Below are 14,776 nucleotides of genomic sequence, written 5' to 3' on the forward strand. Positions count from 1 at the left end.
GAGTTTTGACTCCAAAATTGATTGTGTAAAACCTCAATTAAACTAAATCAACAAAGTAAGACTTATCTATGAAATAGGTCATACAAACCAATAACTCTAATTTTACCATTTAGAAATATCAAAACAAATAATAAATCATATAATAATCCATTTCAAAATGTTTTTTAATATAAAATAACTTTTAAACCATACATGGTTAATTTTTTTACGACAACGCTTTATTATTCATGCGCACAGGGTATAACGCATTGGGTAATGCATTGACCTTCGAATTAACTTAGGATTGACTAAAAATCAAACGAACAATATACGAAGTCTACATTACAAAAGAAATTATTATTATTATTATTATTATTTTCTTCTGTGTTTTGATTGGTGCAGAGGGCTTGCCTCTTATTTCACAATGATGATTTCTGCAATTGGATTGTATATTTATAGTTGTGCAGTTTGCATTTATGTATGTTTACAGTAATTCACCTCCTTTGCCTTGGTCGCAGTTGTCCGAACGCTCCCATTAGAGATGCAATTTTTTGATGGCTTATTTTTTATTTGTACTCATTTCTCGATTCAAGAAACCAAATCTCCAAACAACGTTCCTCTCTGCTCTTCTCTCATATGGTAATGTTGTTGCCTTCTTCTCTATTATATCGTGTCTTCCGCCTACAACACTTCCTTTGGATTTGATTTTGATTTTGGTAACTGATTTTCCGTCACATGCTCGACCGTTAACACGCGCCTCATTTCAATGTATCATTACGCACGCCCTAGAGCTCATGAAGTGATTCTCATATCCCCATCGAGAAACAGATAAATATGGTTCCACGTTGTCATCGTTGGTACTTGTTTGATTAAATATGAAGTTACACTATGTAAAAAGTTAAAACTAGCAATTGTCCCAAAAGGTACAAAGAGAGGCCGATAGGATTATTAAAAGGAAGAAACCTCTACAGATAGTCAAGCATATACAAAGCTCGCTAGTGACCAAGGCAATAACCACGATGACCATCTCGTACCAGCACATTTGATACTAAAACAACAAAACCAAAACCAAACCATTCATATCAATATATTAGGTTTAAAACGCGTTCATACTTAAAACTCAATAGATTATTGGCAACACACTTTATTTTTTTAAATAAAAAATAAATTACACCGTTTTACATGGTAAATGAAAAGCGGAAAAATTTGTGATTTGCAAATATTAAAACAAACCACTTACATTGCTGGTTGACACTACAACTAAAACATTAACTAACTGTAAGATGCTTTTCCACATTGTAATTTAATATGCTTTTCTATCTTCAACTTTTAAACTCATTATTTATTTCTAAAATTGCTGTCCACTTATACCATATATAAAACCACCTTAATTAATAATGATAACCCCTCAAGTGAAGGTCAGATCAACATTATTTACTTAAACCATGAGTGTTGAAAAAGCATTATTTAAATAGATTATATAAACATTAAGCATTCTACAATATCAACATTATTTACTTGGATTATGTCAACATTTACCATTGCGTGCATCTCGGTAACTATAACCAGATGGAAATAAGGTAGGCCCCGTAATATTATTTACTTGGTTTATGTCAACATTTACCATTGCGTGTATCTCGGTAACCATAACCAGATGGAAATAAGGTAGGCCCCGTAATTGAATAGTGCGATTAGAAAGTCAAATTATAATATTCTTAAACCAATACTTATTGTATTCTTATACCTATATTCAATGTATTTAAACCTCTTAAAATATGCATCCTTGCATTATCATGCTTCACAGAAATATCAAACCTTGTTATCCATTTCTATTTAATGTACTTAATCCTCATGCCACTCACTGGTGTGGTTTACTATTCATATGAATGTCATATGGCAAACAGTGAGGTGACATGATGCTGATGAATGATAAGGGCAGATAATTACATAAATATGAAACCTAGTTATCCATTTCCATTCAATGTACTTAATCCTCTTGTCCTACCCACTGGTGTGTCCTTTGATGGTTTACTATTCACATGAATGTCATATGGCAGGCAGTGAGGTGATGTGATGCTCATGAATGATAAAAGCAGCCATAGAAGTTCAACAATCTCAAGTAAAGTTTATACAGAATTAGTTTGAGAGTCGATTGAATATGGATTTAGTTCATACCGAAATAGATTCATCTAGGTTTACAGTTAAAGCACAGTTCAACCAACTAATTGAAGATGTGCATCCTTGCATTACCATGTTTAACATATATATCAAACTAACTATTTAAATATACGCATCTATGCATCCTTGCACTATCATGATGAGCATAGACATCAAACCAGGTTATTTCAGGTTAATAGTTTATGTTCAATGCATTCTATACACTGTCTAGAACCATATCATACTCTGGAACGAGGTTCTTTCAGGTTATTTGTTTGTGTTCAATGCATTCAATACACTGTCTAGAACCAGATCAGACTGTCCAGAACTAGGTTATTTGTTTATGTTCACTGCATTCAATCCACTGTCTAGATTCCATACATGGGTTACAAGTTTACTCTGAAGCATGGCCATTGAAAAACCTCAATTTGTAAATTAATATAAGTCCCATCACCCTATTTACAGTCCCTAAATTATTTAATGAAATTAGATTTGAACTGAGTACAAATCCCATCTCATCACCTCACTTCTTGTACCTAAACTCTTTAGTGAATCTAGAGTCTATCTGCATAGCAACACTGAACGTGCAAACACCTAATGCACTTCAGAAACAAAATGGCTAAAAGCATGTTAAATTCAGCAAGAAAACTGATCATTCTGTATATAATTCACTATATGATCTACCTATTTACAATGCTACACATATCCTTTCATCCCCCACTGAATGTAAAAGCGCCAGATGCATTTCACAGACACAAAGGCCAAAAACATGTCAAACTCAAACCAGAAAACTGATCCTTCAATCTATAAATGATCCTTTCTATCTATTTACAATGCTACACACTTGCTTTCATTGTTATCAGCATCTATTTACATGGCTGGAACATAATAGATCTCTGATATTTTCCAGATTAGGCCTGCATGCATGCACTTTGAGAACATTATTTACTGTACAAATTGTAGATACCCATCATATCACATTTTGACAGTTACAGCCAGTCAAGCATACCATGGGGTTTTCCTGCATATATTGTCCTCTTAGTCCACATCAATAGTGCAGAGATCTGCCATAGAGAGGTCCTAGGTTCGCCTCGGGCAGATTGATAGACATTAAAAATTTACAGATGCCCGAAGTATCACTCACCAAATAGTTGATCATCTCTATGAGAACAAAGGAGCAGTAAGCATAAATGGACAGCACAAGCCCAGCACTGAACATCTCTACCTTGAAGATCTAGCCTCTAAAAGGGAAATAAAAACCCTCTGTTTATTCTTTTTTACCTGTCCACCACAATCAATTTCTTGCCTGACAACTTAGAATCCGAACCAGAGATGCAGCAAAGCAACTTTACAACGTTGGTATGCCTAATCTTTCCTAGAATATCTATCTCTGCTTGAAATCTCTTTTCTTGGACAGATCGTGGATTCTCGTTATTCCAGATCCTTTTCACAGCAACAATATTACCATTTTCCAGTGCCACCTTGTACACTTTGCCAGCATCTCCATTTCCAATAACATGATACTCTGTCAATCCATTCAGAATGTCTGACACTTCAAATTCAACCATGTGAAAGGATGTGAGTTTCGAAGACTCTGTACTTGTTTTAACCTGCACGAAAATCTTGTGTCTCTTATAGAGGAAACCTATACCAATCAAGTAGACTTCTATGGCCACAACAATAACCGAAATCAATACCCTATGTCTATGATTTTCAGATGCATGGAAGCATGAAGGAAGCCTTAATGGCCCAGCTCCACACAGGCCTGGATTGTCAAGAAAAGTTTCATCATATGCAAGATTATTGTAACCAATAGGGACAGAGCCAGACAAGTGGTTGTCAGACACATTAAGAAAGCTCAACTTGAGATTATCTAATTCAAGGGGTATTTCCCCTGAAAGCAAATTGTTTGAGAGGTCAAGGCTGTTAAGAACAGGCAACAACCCAAGTGATGCAGGAATTGATCCTGTGATCTGGTTGTTGGCAAGGTTAAGCTGAGAAAGACCTTTCCATGATATTATCGTTCTTGGAAGCTCCCCATACAACATATTGTGATCAAGAGAAAGCCACGACAGTGAGGATAATTTAGTAAGTTCCACTGGGATAGTCCCTGATATATTGTTGTGACTGGCCAGAAACTTGTTGAGAGTCCACAATTGTCCAATGCCAGAGGGAATACTTCCGCTGAATTGATTAATGCGTGTGTAAACTAAAATGGTACAACGTAAAAGTAGGGTATTGGTCTGTAGTAGGCTCTTGATCTAGTCTAAAAACTGTATGCATATTCGTTGCACAGACAAGATTCCTTTGTGATTTCAGAAATGGAATTATTTACATGCCCAACATGCAAGATTTGATTGCAGAACTATTTCAAACCAAGTGTTTAGCCATAAAATACCAAAATGCATATATGTATACTACAAGTAACCTGTTAAACCAACAGTACAGGAAAAGGATAACGCCCAACCTATTTACTGATTACATTCACATCGATACAAAACTCAGTGGAGAATATAGCCACTGTAAATTATGAAGAGAAACTTAAACACTGTAATTCCATGAATTGCATAAATGGATCTTAACAAAACGAGAACAAAACAACAGAGTTTGGTTCCGGCCAAAGCTAAAACGCTCAACATCCATAATAATCTAAAGACCCTAAAGTTGACAGGGAAAAGTCACTCTACACATAGAGCACCTTTGCAGGCAGATGCTCATCTTCTGTTGTAGTAGGAGTTTTCTGCCTTTGTTGTTCCGCAGAGCAAAGCGCTACTGGGATGTTCAATTTTTTAAGCATTTTCTTATTATGCAAGACAACTGCGTTATTTGTTGCGAATAGGTGCATGGATTCTTCGAATGTGCATTTCTCTTCATGTGTAAGAGACAAACTTGTTCTTGACATTAGGTGTTGCCAATCTTCAAGTGTAGATATTCCATTCCTAAGATTTGCAAGTATTTTCCAGAAAGCAACCTGGGACGGGCTAGCTCCTTGTTGACGGAAAACGGTTGAAAGTGTTATGAATATGTCGAAGCTGCGCCAAAGTGCAATGCCGCGTGATGTCCCAACATATAAAGGAACGTCTTTTACAGGTGGTAGTTGGCCTAAATCTCCGACAAGGATAATTGAGCGATTACCAAATGGTGCATTCCGATGAAGAGGGAATGCCTCTCTTAGACGATCGTGAATGCGAGAGAGCATTTTTGGACCAATAAAGCTCATTTTATCAATGAGGATGTATTCTACATGACGGAGTTGCTCTTGCAGGTGTAGGAGCGGTTTATTACCTTCCACATTCTCACTCCTCCTTTCTGTGTTCCTTTACACCTCTTGGTGCAATTGCTAGTTTTAATATTACAACCAAATTAGACATCAAATTGATGTATAAAACCTCTTTATTTATAAAATAATAACTAGTGCATTTATATAAATTAAATAAGTAGTAAATGTTAATAAACATAATAAAAAATAAATTAAAAAACACTTACATCACAAAATTAAAAAATCATAAAACATTTAAACCAAATTATAACTTTACTATTATTATTAATTATAAAAATAATATATAAAAACATGTACCTAAATTCTTCATCATACAAATTTAACAACACTTTTAAAAATTAAACACACCTCTTCTCATAAATATATTAATAACTTTAAATAAAATTTAAAAATAAAAGACAACCTCAAATTATAATGACAAAGCATTTACAAGTTATATATCACAGACAAAGTGATTCACTTCCACATATATTCTAAAACTTTATTCTATTTTTTTTTTTTTTTTTTTTTTTTAATTTGTATATTTTTTTATTAACAACTTCAACTAATAGTTAGAATTAAATAAACAAATTCAAGTTAAAATGAGAAAGCATTCGAAAGTTGACCTAATTTGAAAGTGATTCACTTTCACATATATTTTAAAACTCATTTTCTTTAATTTATATAATTTTTTGAATAACTACATTATATTTTTATTTTAATAATAAAAGTTGACCTAATTTGAAAGTGATTCACTTTCACATATATTTTAAAACTCATTTTCTTTAATTTATATAATTTTTTGAATAACTACATTTTATTTTGATAATAACATTATTTTTCGAAATAATCTCGTTATTTTCATTTATTTAATTAAATAAAAATAAAATATTACTTAATAAGCAAAACAATCATAATTTGAACATATATTCTAAAACTGCCTTTTTTAATTTATATAATTTTATATAACCGAGAGAGAAAACATTAAACAGTAAGCTGACCATTGCGTCAGTACTCATTTTGTTAACTAAATAAGAATAAAATATTATTTAATAAGCAATAGGAAAAGAACTGATCATTGAGTCACTACTCATTTTGTTAATTAAATAAGAATAAAATATTATTTAATAAGCAATAGGAAAAGAAACCAACCATCCTGATACTTCGTATTTCCGATAAGTCATAGTTTAAAAATTATTATTATTTTGTCTCAAAATTATGGAAATTCTAGTTATATTTTGAAAAAATCTGACGGAGATTTTTGTAAATCCAAATAAAAGCTATCAAAATTCATAATTTTAGGTGCTCTAGACTTTTTAATAGCGCTGAATCTATGTCCACCATAAAAATATGATTCATTTACAAGATTTTTTGAAATTTTTTACCTAAATTCCGACCACTTTTAACATCCAAGCAATTCCTCAGCTTCCCTAGACCACTCCTTTTATCTCTGTCATGTACAAGGTTCTTGAATGAGAGTTAAAGTTAAAATTATTTGGTGAGAATGGAATAGTACTACTTCCTGTGATAAGAGCTCACAGGAGAGAGATCAAATATATACGGCATCGACACTTTCTTCCATATCGGATTTTGTTTCAGTGGACGGGTGGTGTCTCTGTTGTCGCCCTTCTCTCCAGTTATACAGATCCGAATTGAACTTCGCTTTTGCCATGGCGGTCGACCAGTTTCTGCTTGCCTTTTCTCTTCTCGTTTGGATTCCTGTTCTTTTACAATATATCGAAGCAATCAGTAATACCAAAGTCCTACGATATATCCTGTAATTGGAATTTTGTGTGAAATTTTCAAGAACAGGGACAGTGTTGTGGAATGGACAGCGAATATTTTTTCCAGAATCCCTTCCCACACATTTATGGTCCAGAGCCCAGGGGGCATCCCAGGCATTCTCACTGCCAATCCCTCAAACGTGGAGCATATTGTGAGAATCAATTTTCAGAATTACCCCAGGGAGAACGCTCCACTTTCTTTCTCCACGATTTGAGGGTGTCTAATGTACTTATCTTTGATTTTGAAAGAAGAAGAAAGGTTTCAGACTTCTGTGGTATGCTTACGAATTTGGATTATCCATAGTATTTTTCAAATTTTATGGACATTTAAAATTTCAAAGTAAATTAGTCTAGACGGCCACAAAATTTGAAAAATATTGTAGATAATCCTAATTAAATTTGAAAAATACTTTGGATAATCCGAATTCTTCTTCCACACCAGAAGAAGAAAGTTCAATTGTCTAGCAATTGGCTAATTTTGCTGTCTATAAACAACGTGTATGCTTCCTAGCGTTTCACCCCACCACGTGAAATGAAAAAGTAAAATCAATAGTGCTGCTCGATGTGATAGGAGGTGACGGGATAGAGATAAGATGCTTCTGTTTGGCTAGAATTTTGAAGGGACAGATGGTGTCTCTGTGATCGCCCTTCTTTCCACTTATACAGACCCGAATTGAAGTTTTCTAAACCAGACAAGCTTTTGCCATGGCAATCGACCAGTTTTTGCTTGCCTTTCTTCTCTTCTCATTTGGCTTCCTACTCTTTTTCATTACAAGAAATGGAAGCAATCGGCCATACCAAGGTCCTGTAATATATCCTGTAATTGGTATTCTGTGGGAATTTTTCAAGAACAGGGACAGGGTTCTGGAATGGACAGTGGATATTCTTTCCAGAATCCCTTCCCACACATGTATGGTCCAGCGCCCAGGAGGCGTCCCAGGCTTTATCACTGCGAATCCCTCTAATGTGGAGCATATTCTGAGAGCCAATTTTCAGAATTACCCCAAGGGAGAACGCTTCAGTTTCTTTCTCCACGATTTCCTGGGCAAGGGGATCTTCAACACTGATGGGGAGCTGTGGAAAATGCAGAGGAAGGCTGCGAGCTACGAATTCAATACCAAGTCGCTCCGGAACTTCGTGGTGGAGGCTGTTCAGTGGGAAATCAAGAACCGGCTAATGGTGGTGCTCAAGAGCGCATGCGAAGGGGGAGAGATCATAGACTTGCAGGACGTTCTGATGAGGTTTGCATTCGACAATATCTGCAAGGTGGCGTTCGGTGTCGATCCCGGTTGCCTCCACCCTTCTCTGCCCAGGTCCCAATTTGCAGAGGCTTTTAACGATGCTCTTGATATTAGCGCTGGCAGGTTTTTTTCCATTTTCCCTTCTGTGGAGAATCAAGCGAAAGCTTGACATCGGTTCTGAGAGGCGGTTAAGAGAAGCCATAAATGTAGTGAATGAATTTTCCATGGACATTATTCGTTCCAGGAGAAGTGAGATCTCTGAAGGGCATCTGAGGGAAGACTTGCTTTCAAGATTCATGGCGGCAGCTCTGTCTGATTGGGAGCTATTTGAGACAGAATGCGATCAGAAAGGTTCGCAGAAGATGGCAATGGCGGGCGAAAAATCGGAATTATTCATCGGAGATATGATGGTTAGTTTATGAACGCTTCCTAAGAAAAGTCTGCAGTTATGCCCGCGATATTCCCGACGCCATGTGTCAGCTTGAGAAACAAAGGGACGACGAAAGTCCCTTTCAAAGGAAGGCCTATCGGCCTAAACATTAAAAATTTAAACTATGTGAAAAGTTTGTTTTATATTTTACATAGTTTAAATTTTTAATATTTTTAGGATTTGAAATTTAAATTTATGAAAAAATTATTTTATTTATTTTTATTTGATTACATGTAATTTTAAATTTTAGCTATCATTAATAATTAATTTTAATTTTGAAATATATAAAATATCAATTTCTATTTTAATCATTACTAATTTTTTTTTTCATAATTTCATATACTTTTTAATAGCATTCATTTTAAACATAGTCCCGATGATACTAATAATCAAGTTTAATCTTTTATTTAAAAAATATATCATATTTATATGTGAAAAAATTGATATTTAGTATCTAAATCTTATGGTGTTTAATTTTGATAATATTCCTGTTTGATTTCCATCGATATGTCAACATCATTCTAGATAGTTGGTGCTATTTCTATTCACATGTCAACATCATTTTAGATAATTGTTGGTCATAGGCACTCTTGTGGGGAAAATACAAAGGTCACATACATACATAAAAGATGTGACTGTAGTAGAGCATTATTATTTGGCTTGGATGATAGGTTCATTTGTAATTATTGATAAAAACAATAAATATTATTGTTTTGTTTTTTGTTTTTTTCAAAAAAATTAAGAAGAGATAGAGAAACTTAACTAAGATTATTATTATTTTATTTTTTATTTTTAAACAAGATTGGTTAGATGATATATTACCAAAAAAGGTTGCGAAGCAAGCTCCTATTACATTCAACTATGTAGACTAAGCAACGAGACGAGAGCGCAGTCCCTTCTCCTGTGCTTAATTTCCAAACTTCATAGATTCTTTTAACTATTCTAGGATACTGCCGAACGTATTGACCTACTAAGAAAACAAATTTACATAACATAAATTCTCATTGGGTTTATGGCTTGTTGACTGAGTATTCTTGGGCTGCTTCAGTCATGTTGTTGTTGTTGACTGAGTTTTCTCCTTCACTGCTCATAGTGTTGCTCTTGTAGTATTCTACTGCTTCCTCCAGATGCTTGCACTTGGTTTTCAGATCCTTTATCTCATGTTGTTGCACTGCCATATTTTGCTTCTGAAAGCTATACTCCATTCTCATTTCACTTCTTAGATCTTTGAGAGACTGCTCCAGCCAATGTATCATGGCCTTGTTTCCTTTGCATGCTGGGCATGAGTCGTTCCTGGTTGCCTTCTTAATGGGGTTAAACTCCATCTGACTGTTGTTTCCCCTTTCTTTGTTGTAGCTGCAATGCTCCCTTGATCCTTTGTTGCCCTGATTTGATGGCCTCTATTCTGAACTTTTTGTGTAGCTGTGGAGATTGCCGCTGAGGGAGATAATATGATAGAGGGCCTGCGATTTTGGAGAGGAAGGTAATATGCAACAGATGTTGAACCACTCTGCGATGGGAGCTGAATGATGGTTGGCAAAGGCTGATCAAAGAGAAGCAAGATGCGGATGAGCCAAGAATTTATAGGCAGAGGTTGGTCAAACCAAAATAGAGGGCTGGGAGATAACTAGGCTGCCAGATGAAGTGCATATGCATGTGGACGAGGTACAAAGGGCAGAGAGCCTGTTAAGCAGGTTAGAGGGAGCGATGGTAGCTGTGCGTGCCTTATAAACCTCGTGGATGCTTGTGAGAGGAAGGGAGTATGGAATGTGCAGAGAGCAGCTGCTCTTGCTGACCAGAGATTGACTAGGCTTCGAGAGAGCTAGGCTGGAAGAGCTATGAAGAGTCGAGGACCAATCACGGGGCTCAGGCAAGTAAAAACTTCAAAGCAGATCGCAAATCACTCTCCTATCCACTCTCTTCTAGAACTATGATGCTCATACGCTGCAGGCTTGCCTCCATACTTATAATTGAAATGGCCCCTCCATGCATTGAACTTGAGAATTGTCACTTGAGTGCTTTTTCCCTCTCTGGCTCGATTTTCTTCTGAGCTGTGCTTTGCTTGCTCATGAACCTTGTGACTTGGATTACATTTTCTGACAGTGATCATTTGCATTTCCTTTTTTCCTTGCTTTTTCCTCTGCCTGTCCATGATTTTCTGAGATTTCTTTGGGCTGTGTGTTTTTTGATTTGCTTTATTTTTGTTTTTTGTTTTTGTTTTTGTTTTTGTTTTTGTTTTGTTTTGTTTTTTGTTTTTTTGTTTTGTTTTGTTTTTTGTTTTTTGCTTTTTGTTTTTTGTTTTTTCTCTATGATTATCTTGCTTTGTCCCCCTTTTTTCCCATACTTTAATCTTTTCAAATTCATTTTGATCTTATGGCACAGAGTGGTGGTATTCTTCATTGTTCTCCCGGACTCTTCCTTCATTCATCTCCACTGCTTGATTTGCATGGAGATCCGCCTGCTGATTGTGAAGCCTCAGTATATGTTTGAAAGTGACATTACCAGAGTCTTCTAAATTTCTTCTTATTCTTTTGATAATTCTACTCATAAACTCGTTGCTTGGACTTTTGGTTCAGATCATTGCCTCAATTATGATGGTTGAATCCCCCAGGATTACTGGATTTTGGATTCCTCTTTTTCTAATTATTTTTGTCCCCATGAGCAAGCTATAAGCTTCGGCCTTATTATTTGAAATTTGTCCCAATCCCCATTCATATGTGACAATTTTTTTTCCCACTTGGATAAAAAATTATCCCACCTGCTCCTGCCTTTCCAGGATTATTCTTGGAGGCTCCATCAAATTGCAAACAATATCTATTTTGTAGTCTTTTCCAACTTTCAATTTCTTCTTCAGTCATTCTCAGTTTCCAGTTTTTCCCTGAGCTTTCTTTTCTCTGTCCCTTTTTACCTTTGTTCTCTATTATGGCTTTGTTGAGCCATTCTCTTGAAGGATACTATAATCCGTTGGAGCAATTCCTTTTTCATTGAATATTTCTGAAGTTAATCCACATGTTTTTGATAATGTTTTTCCAATTCTAGGTTTTTGGTTTTTAAAGATGCACTTGTTCCGAGTCAGCCAAATTTGCCAGCATCAGACCGTTGGAATGCATTTCCAGGTTCTTATAATTGTGACTTTCTTCTTTGTTGCATATGGGTAGGCTTTCTCTAGAATTTTGAGAAATTCCGGCAATGGTTTACCATAGTCTATATTTACTTCCAGCAGGCTCAAGAGCTGCTCCCAACATTCTCTTAAGAATTTATAGTCCTGAAATAAGTGTTGAACGGTTTCTTCTACCTGCTGGCATAATGGGCATCTTGATGGCCCTTGAAATCCTCTTTTTTTAAGGTTTTTGCCAGTCAGGATCTTTCCTTTTAATAGCGTTCAAATGAAGATTTTTATCTTAGGCAAACTTTCAGATTTCCATGCTATTTTCCATGGTTCCCAATCTCGCTTATTGGTTTGATCTTAGATAATTTTACATCCAATTTTGACTGTATATTGCCCATTACTTGGGTCCCAGAGGTAATTATCTTCCTCATCACGATGAATTGGTGCTGCCCCCTTTAGATGCTGCTTGATTTTTTTCCATTGTCCTTCCATGTTTGTTGGGATTGCTGGCCTTTTCCATTCCTTCCATTCCTTCTGATTCCACAGGGAGATTGAATGTAAGGTATTAAAGCCTTTCCCTCTCATCCACTCTTGAATGCCATCCATTTCCAGGTGATCCTGTAATGGGTCTTTTCCCATGATTCTGTCTTCCCAAATTGATATTTTTTGTCCATTCCCTGGAGTTTTGGAAATGTGACTTCTCATTATTGGAATGACTCTTTTGACTAGCTTCCATACTTGGGTGCTTTGTCTTATTGGGATGTTTCCACTCAACAGTTTCTCCTTGGAACCATTCAGATATTTATTTATGAGGGCTTTTTTCCACCAGCTCTCTTTACCTGTTATGAGTCTCCAAACAATTTTCATTCCCAGGGCTGCATTCATGAGCCCAGGCAACCGAATGGACAGGCCTCCTTGTTCATATGGTAGCACTACTTGTTCCCACCTTACCAAACTGAACTTTTTGTTTTCCTGCTTTCCACCCTGCCAGAGAAAACTTCTTAGAATTAATTCCATCTGCTTATGGGCACTTGCTGGTGCCATGATTAGAGCATATTGATATATTGGTAATGCAGCAAGGAGAGCCTTAATTAATATCACCCTTCCAGCCATATTTAACCACATCATTCCCCAATTCTTTATCCTGTCTTGCATTTTCCCAATTTGTTTTGTCCATATTTCTGCCTTCATGCTCTCTTTTGATATTGGTAATCCCAGATAGAGGAAGTGATTCCAATTTTCCTGTGCTGGGATTTCCATGATTTGGGAAATTCTTTGCATAGTTCTCGGTGGAATGTTCCACCCATAGATCCTGCATTTTGTATTATTCAAAAGTCCACCTGACACCTGTAGAAATGCATCCATTATTTTTTTGAATCTTCTTGCTATTATTGTTGATGCTCCTCCCATCAACAATGTATCATCTGCAAACAAGGAATGATTTATGGTTTTTATTCCTTTTGCTATTCTCAGTCCTGTAATAGTTCTTTCTTTCCTCTGAGTTTCCAATGCTCTACTAAGAGTTTCTGCCATTATTATATAGAGAAATGGTGATAGAGGGCAGCCTTGCCTGAGGCCTCTTGTGCTTTGAAAAAATTCACTGGGTCTTCCATTGATGAGGGGGGCGATCCAGGGAGTGGATATGCATTCTTGTATCACTTCTATTATTTCTTTTGAGAAGCCCAGTTTCTGAAGTACAACCATTAGATATGGGTGGCTGACTCTATCGAAAGCGTTTGCCATATCTAGTTTGATTATCATACCTTTTTCTTGCTTTAAGATACTGGAGTGGACAACTTCCTGAACTATTATGACATTGTCAATGATTTGTCTGTTTGGGACAAACCCTCCTTGGTTTTCTGAGATAATTAGGTGCAACACTTTCTTTATTCTATTTGCCACTATTTTTGTTATTATCTTGTAGGAGGAATTGCACAGAGAAATGGGTCGGAACCTATTGAAGGTGGAGGGGTTTGCTTCCTTTGGAACCAAAGCAAGATAGGAAGATCTTGTGTGGCTTCCCTTTTTTTTTTTAAACATTCTTTGCCATTCTTAAGAAATCCTTTCTGATTGTATGCCAATGATTTCTGTAGAAAGCTATTGTGAATCCGTCTGGCCCGGGCGCTTTGTCCGGATGCAGGCTCCAAATGGCCTCCACAATTTCTTCTTCTGTGAGATCCTTGCACATGTCTTTGTTTTGTTCTTTTTTGATTTTCTTCTTTGTATGCTGCAAAATTTCTTCATATTCAGCCGTTTCCTCCGTTCGCTGCTAATGCAAGAGTCGTGCCTTCTATTCAAAATGTCCAAAAGGATAAAATTACATAAAATACAAACAACCACAGGCTAAACCTATTAGCCCTAGGTAGAATCCTCACCAAAAAATTAAACCCGCCAGCTAGGTCCTAAAGACCCAAACAATAGACCCGAAGTAACTCAAATTCAAAATAAACAATGCGTGACCCACCGCGAAGCTATACATGCTTCAAGACCCGGACCCACCAACATGCACGTTGTCCCCTGACCATTGATTCTCCTCGCCAGATCCAACGGCGGAGGATCATATCGCATGATCAAAAAGCTTAGAGAATTACCGCGCGATGAGGGCGGTATTCCCTCCCCAACCTTGGCCACGTGTTGCGTGGTGAGTGGAATCGCGTTCAACTCCGAGAAACCGCTCCCGGCTTTAAGGGCATGCGATAAATCGAAAACCACCCCGAGAGTGGTATTGAAACCACGGGAAGTAATGCAGGGGGTTTTGAGTCTGCTGAGAAAGTCGGGACTCTGGCCCATCTCACCACCCCTACTCCTCAAGCACAT

The 14,776-nt window shown here is 36.5% G+C and overlaps 1 protein-coding gene and 1 pseudogene across 1 annotated transcript; one reads left to right on the plus strand and one right to left on the minus strand.

Moving 5' to 3' along the window:
* Positions 1-4,819: 4,819 nt before the first annotated feature.
* LOC149167427 (uncharacterized) lies at positions 4,820-5,356 on the minus strand. The gene has a single exon (XM_089430480.1). It carries the CDS (start codon positions 5,354-5,356, stop codon positions 4,820-4,822), a length of 537 nt encoding a protein of 178 aa, XP_089286606.1.
* Positions 5,357-7,884: 2,528 nt separating this feature from the next.
* On the plus strand, positions 7,885-8,842 carry LOC149167428 (cytochrome P450 94B3 pseudogene; annotated as a pseudogene).
* The last annotated feature ends 5,934 nt before the right edge of the window (positions 8,843-14,776 follow it).

This window comes from Pinus tabuliformis, chromosome 5_1, assembly GCF_031772625.1.
Source record: "Pinus tabuliformis cultivar Carrire ecotype Pingquan chromosome 5_1, CPIR1, whole genome shotgun sequence".
NCBI classification, from domain to species: Eukaryota; Viridiplantae; Streptophyta; class Pinopsida; order Pinales; family Pinaceae; genus Pinus; species Pinus tabuliformis.

Coding starts and splice junctions, on each gene's coding strand:
- LOC149167427 (XM_089430480.1), bottom strand. CDS start 5,356: ATGAGCTTTATTGGTCCAAAAATGCTCTCTCGCATTCACGATCGTCTA.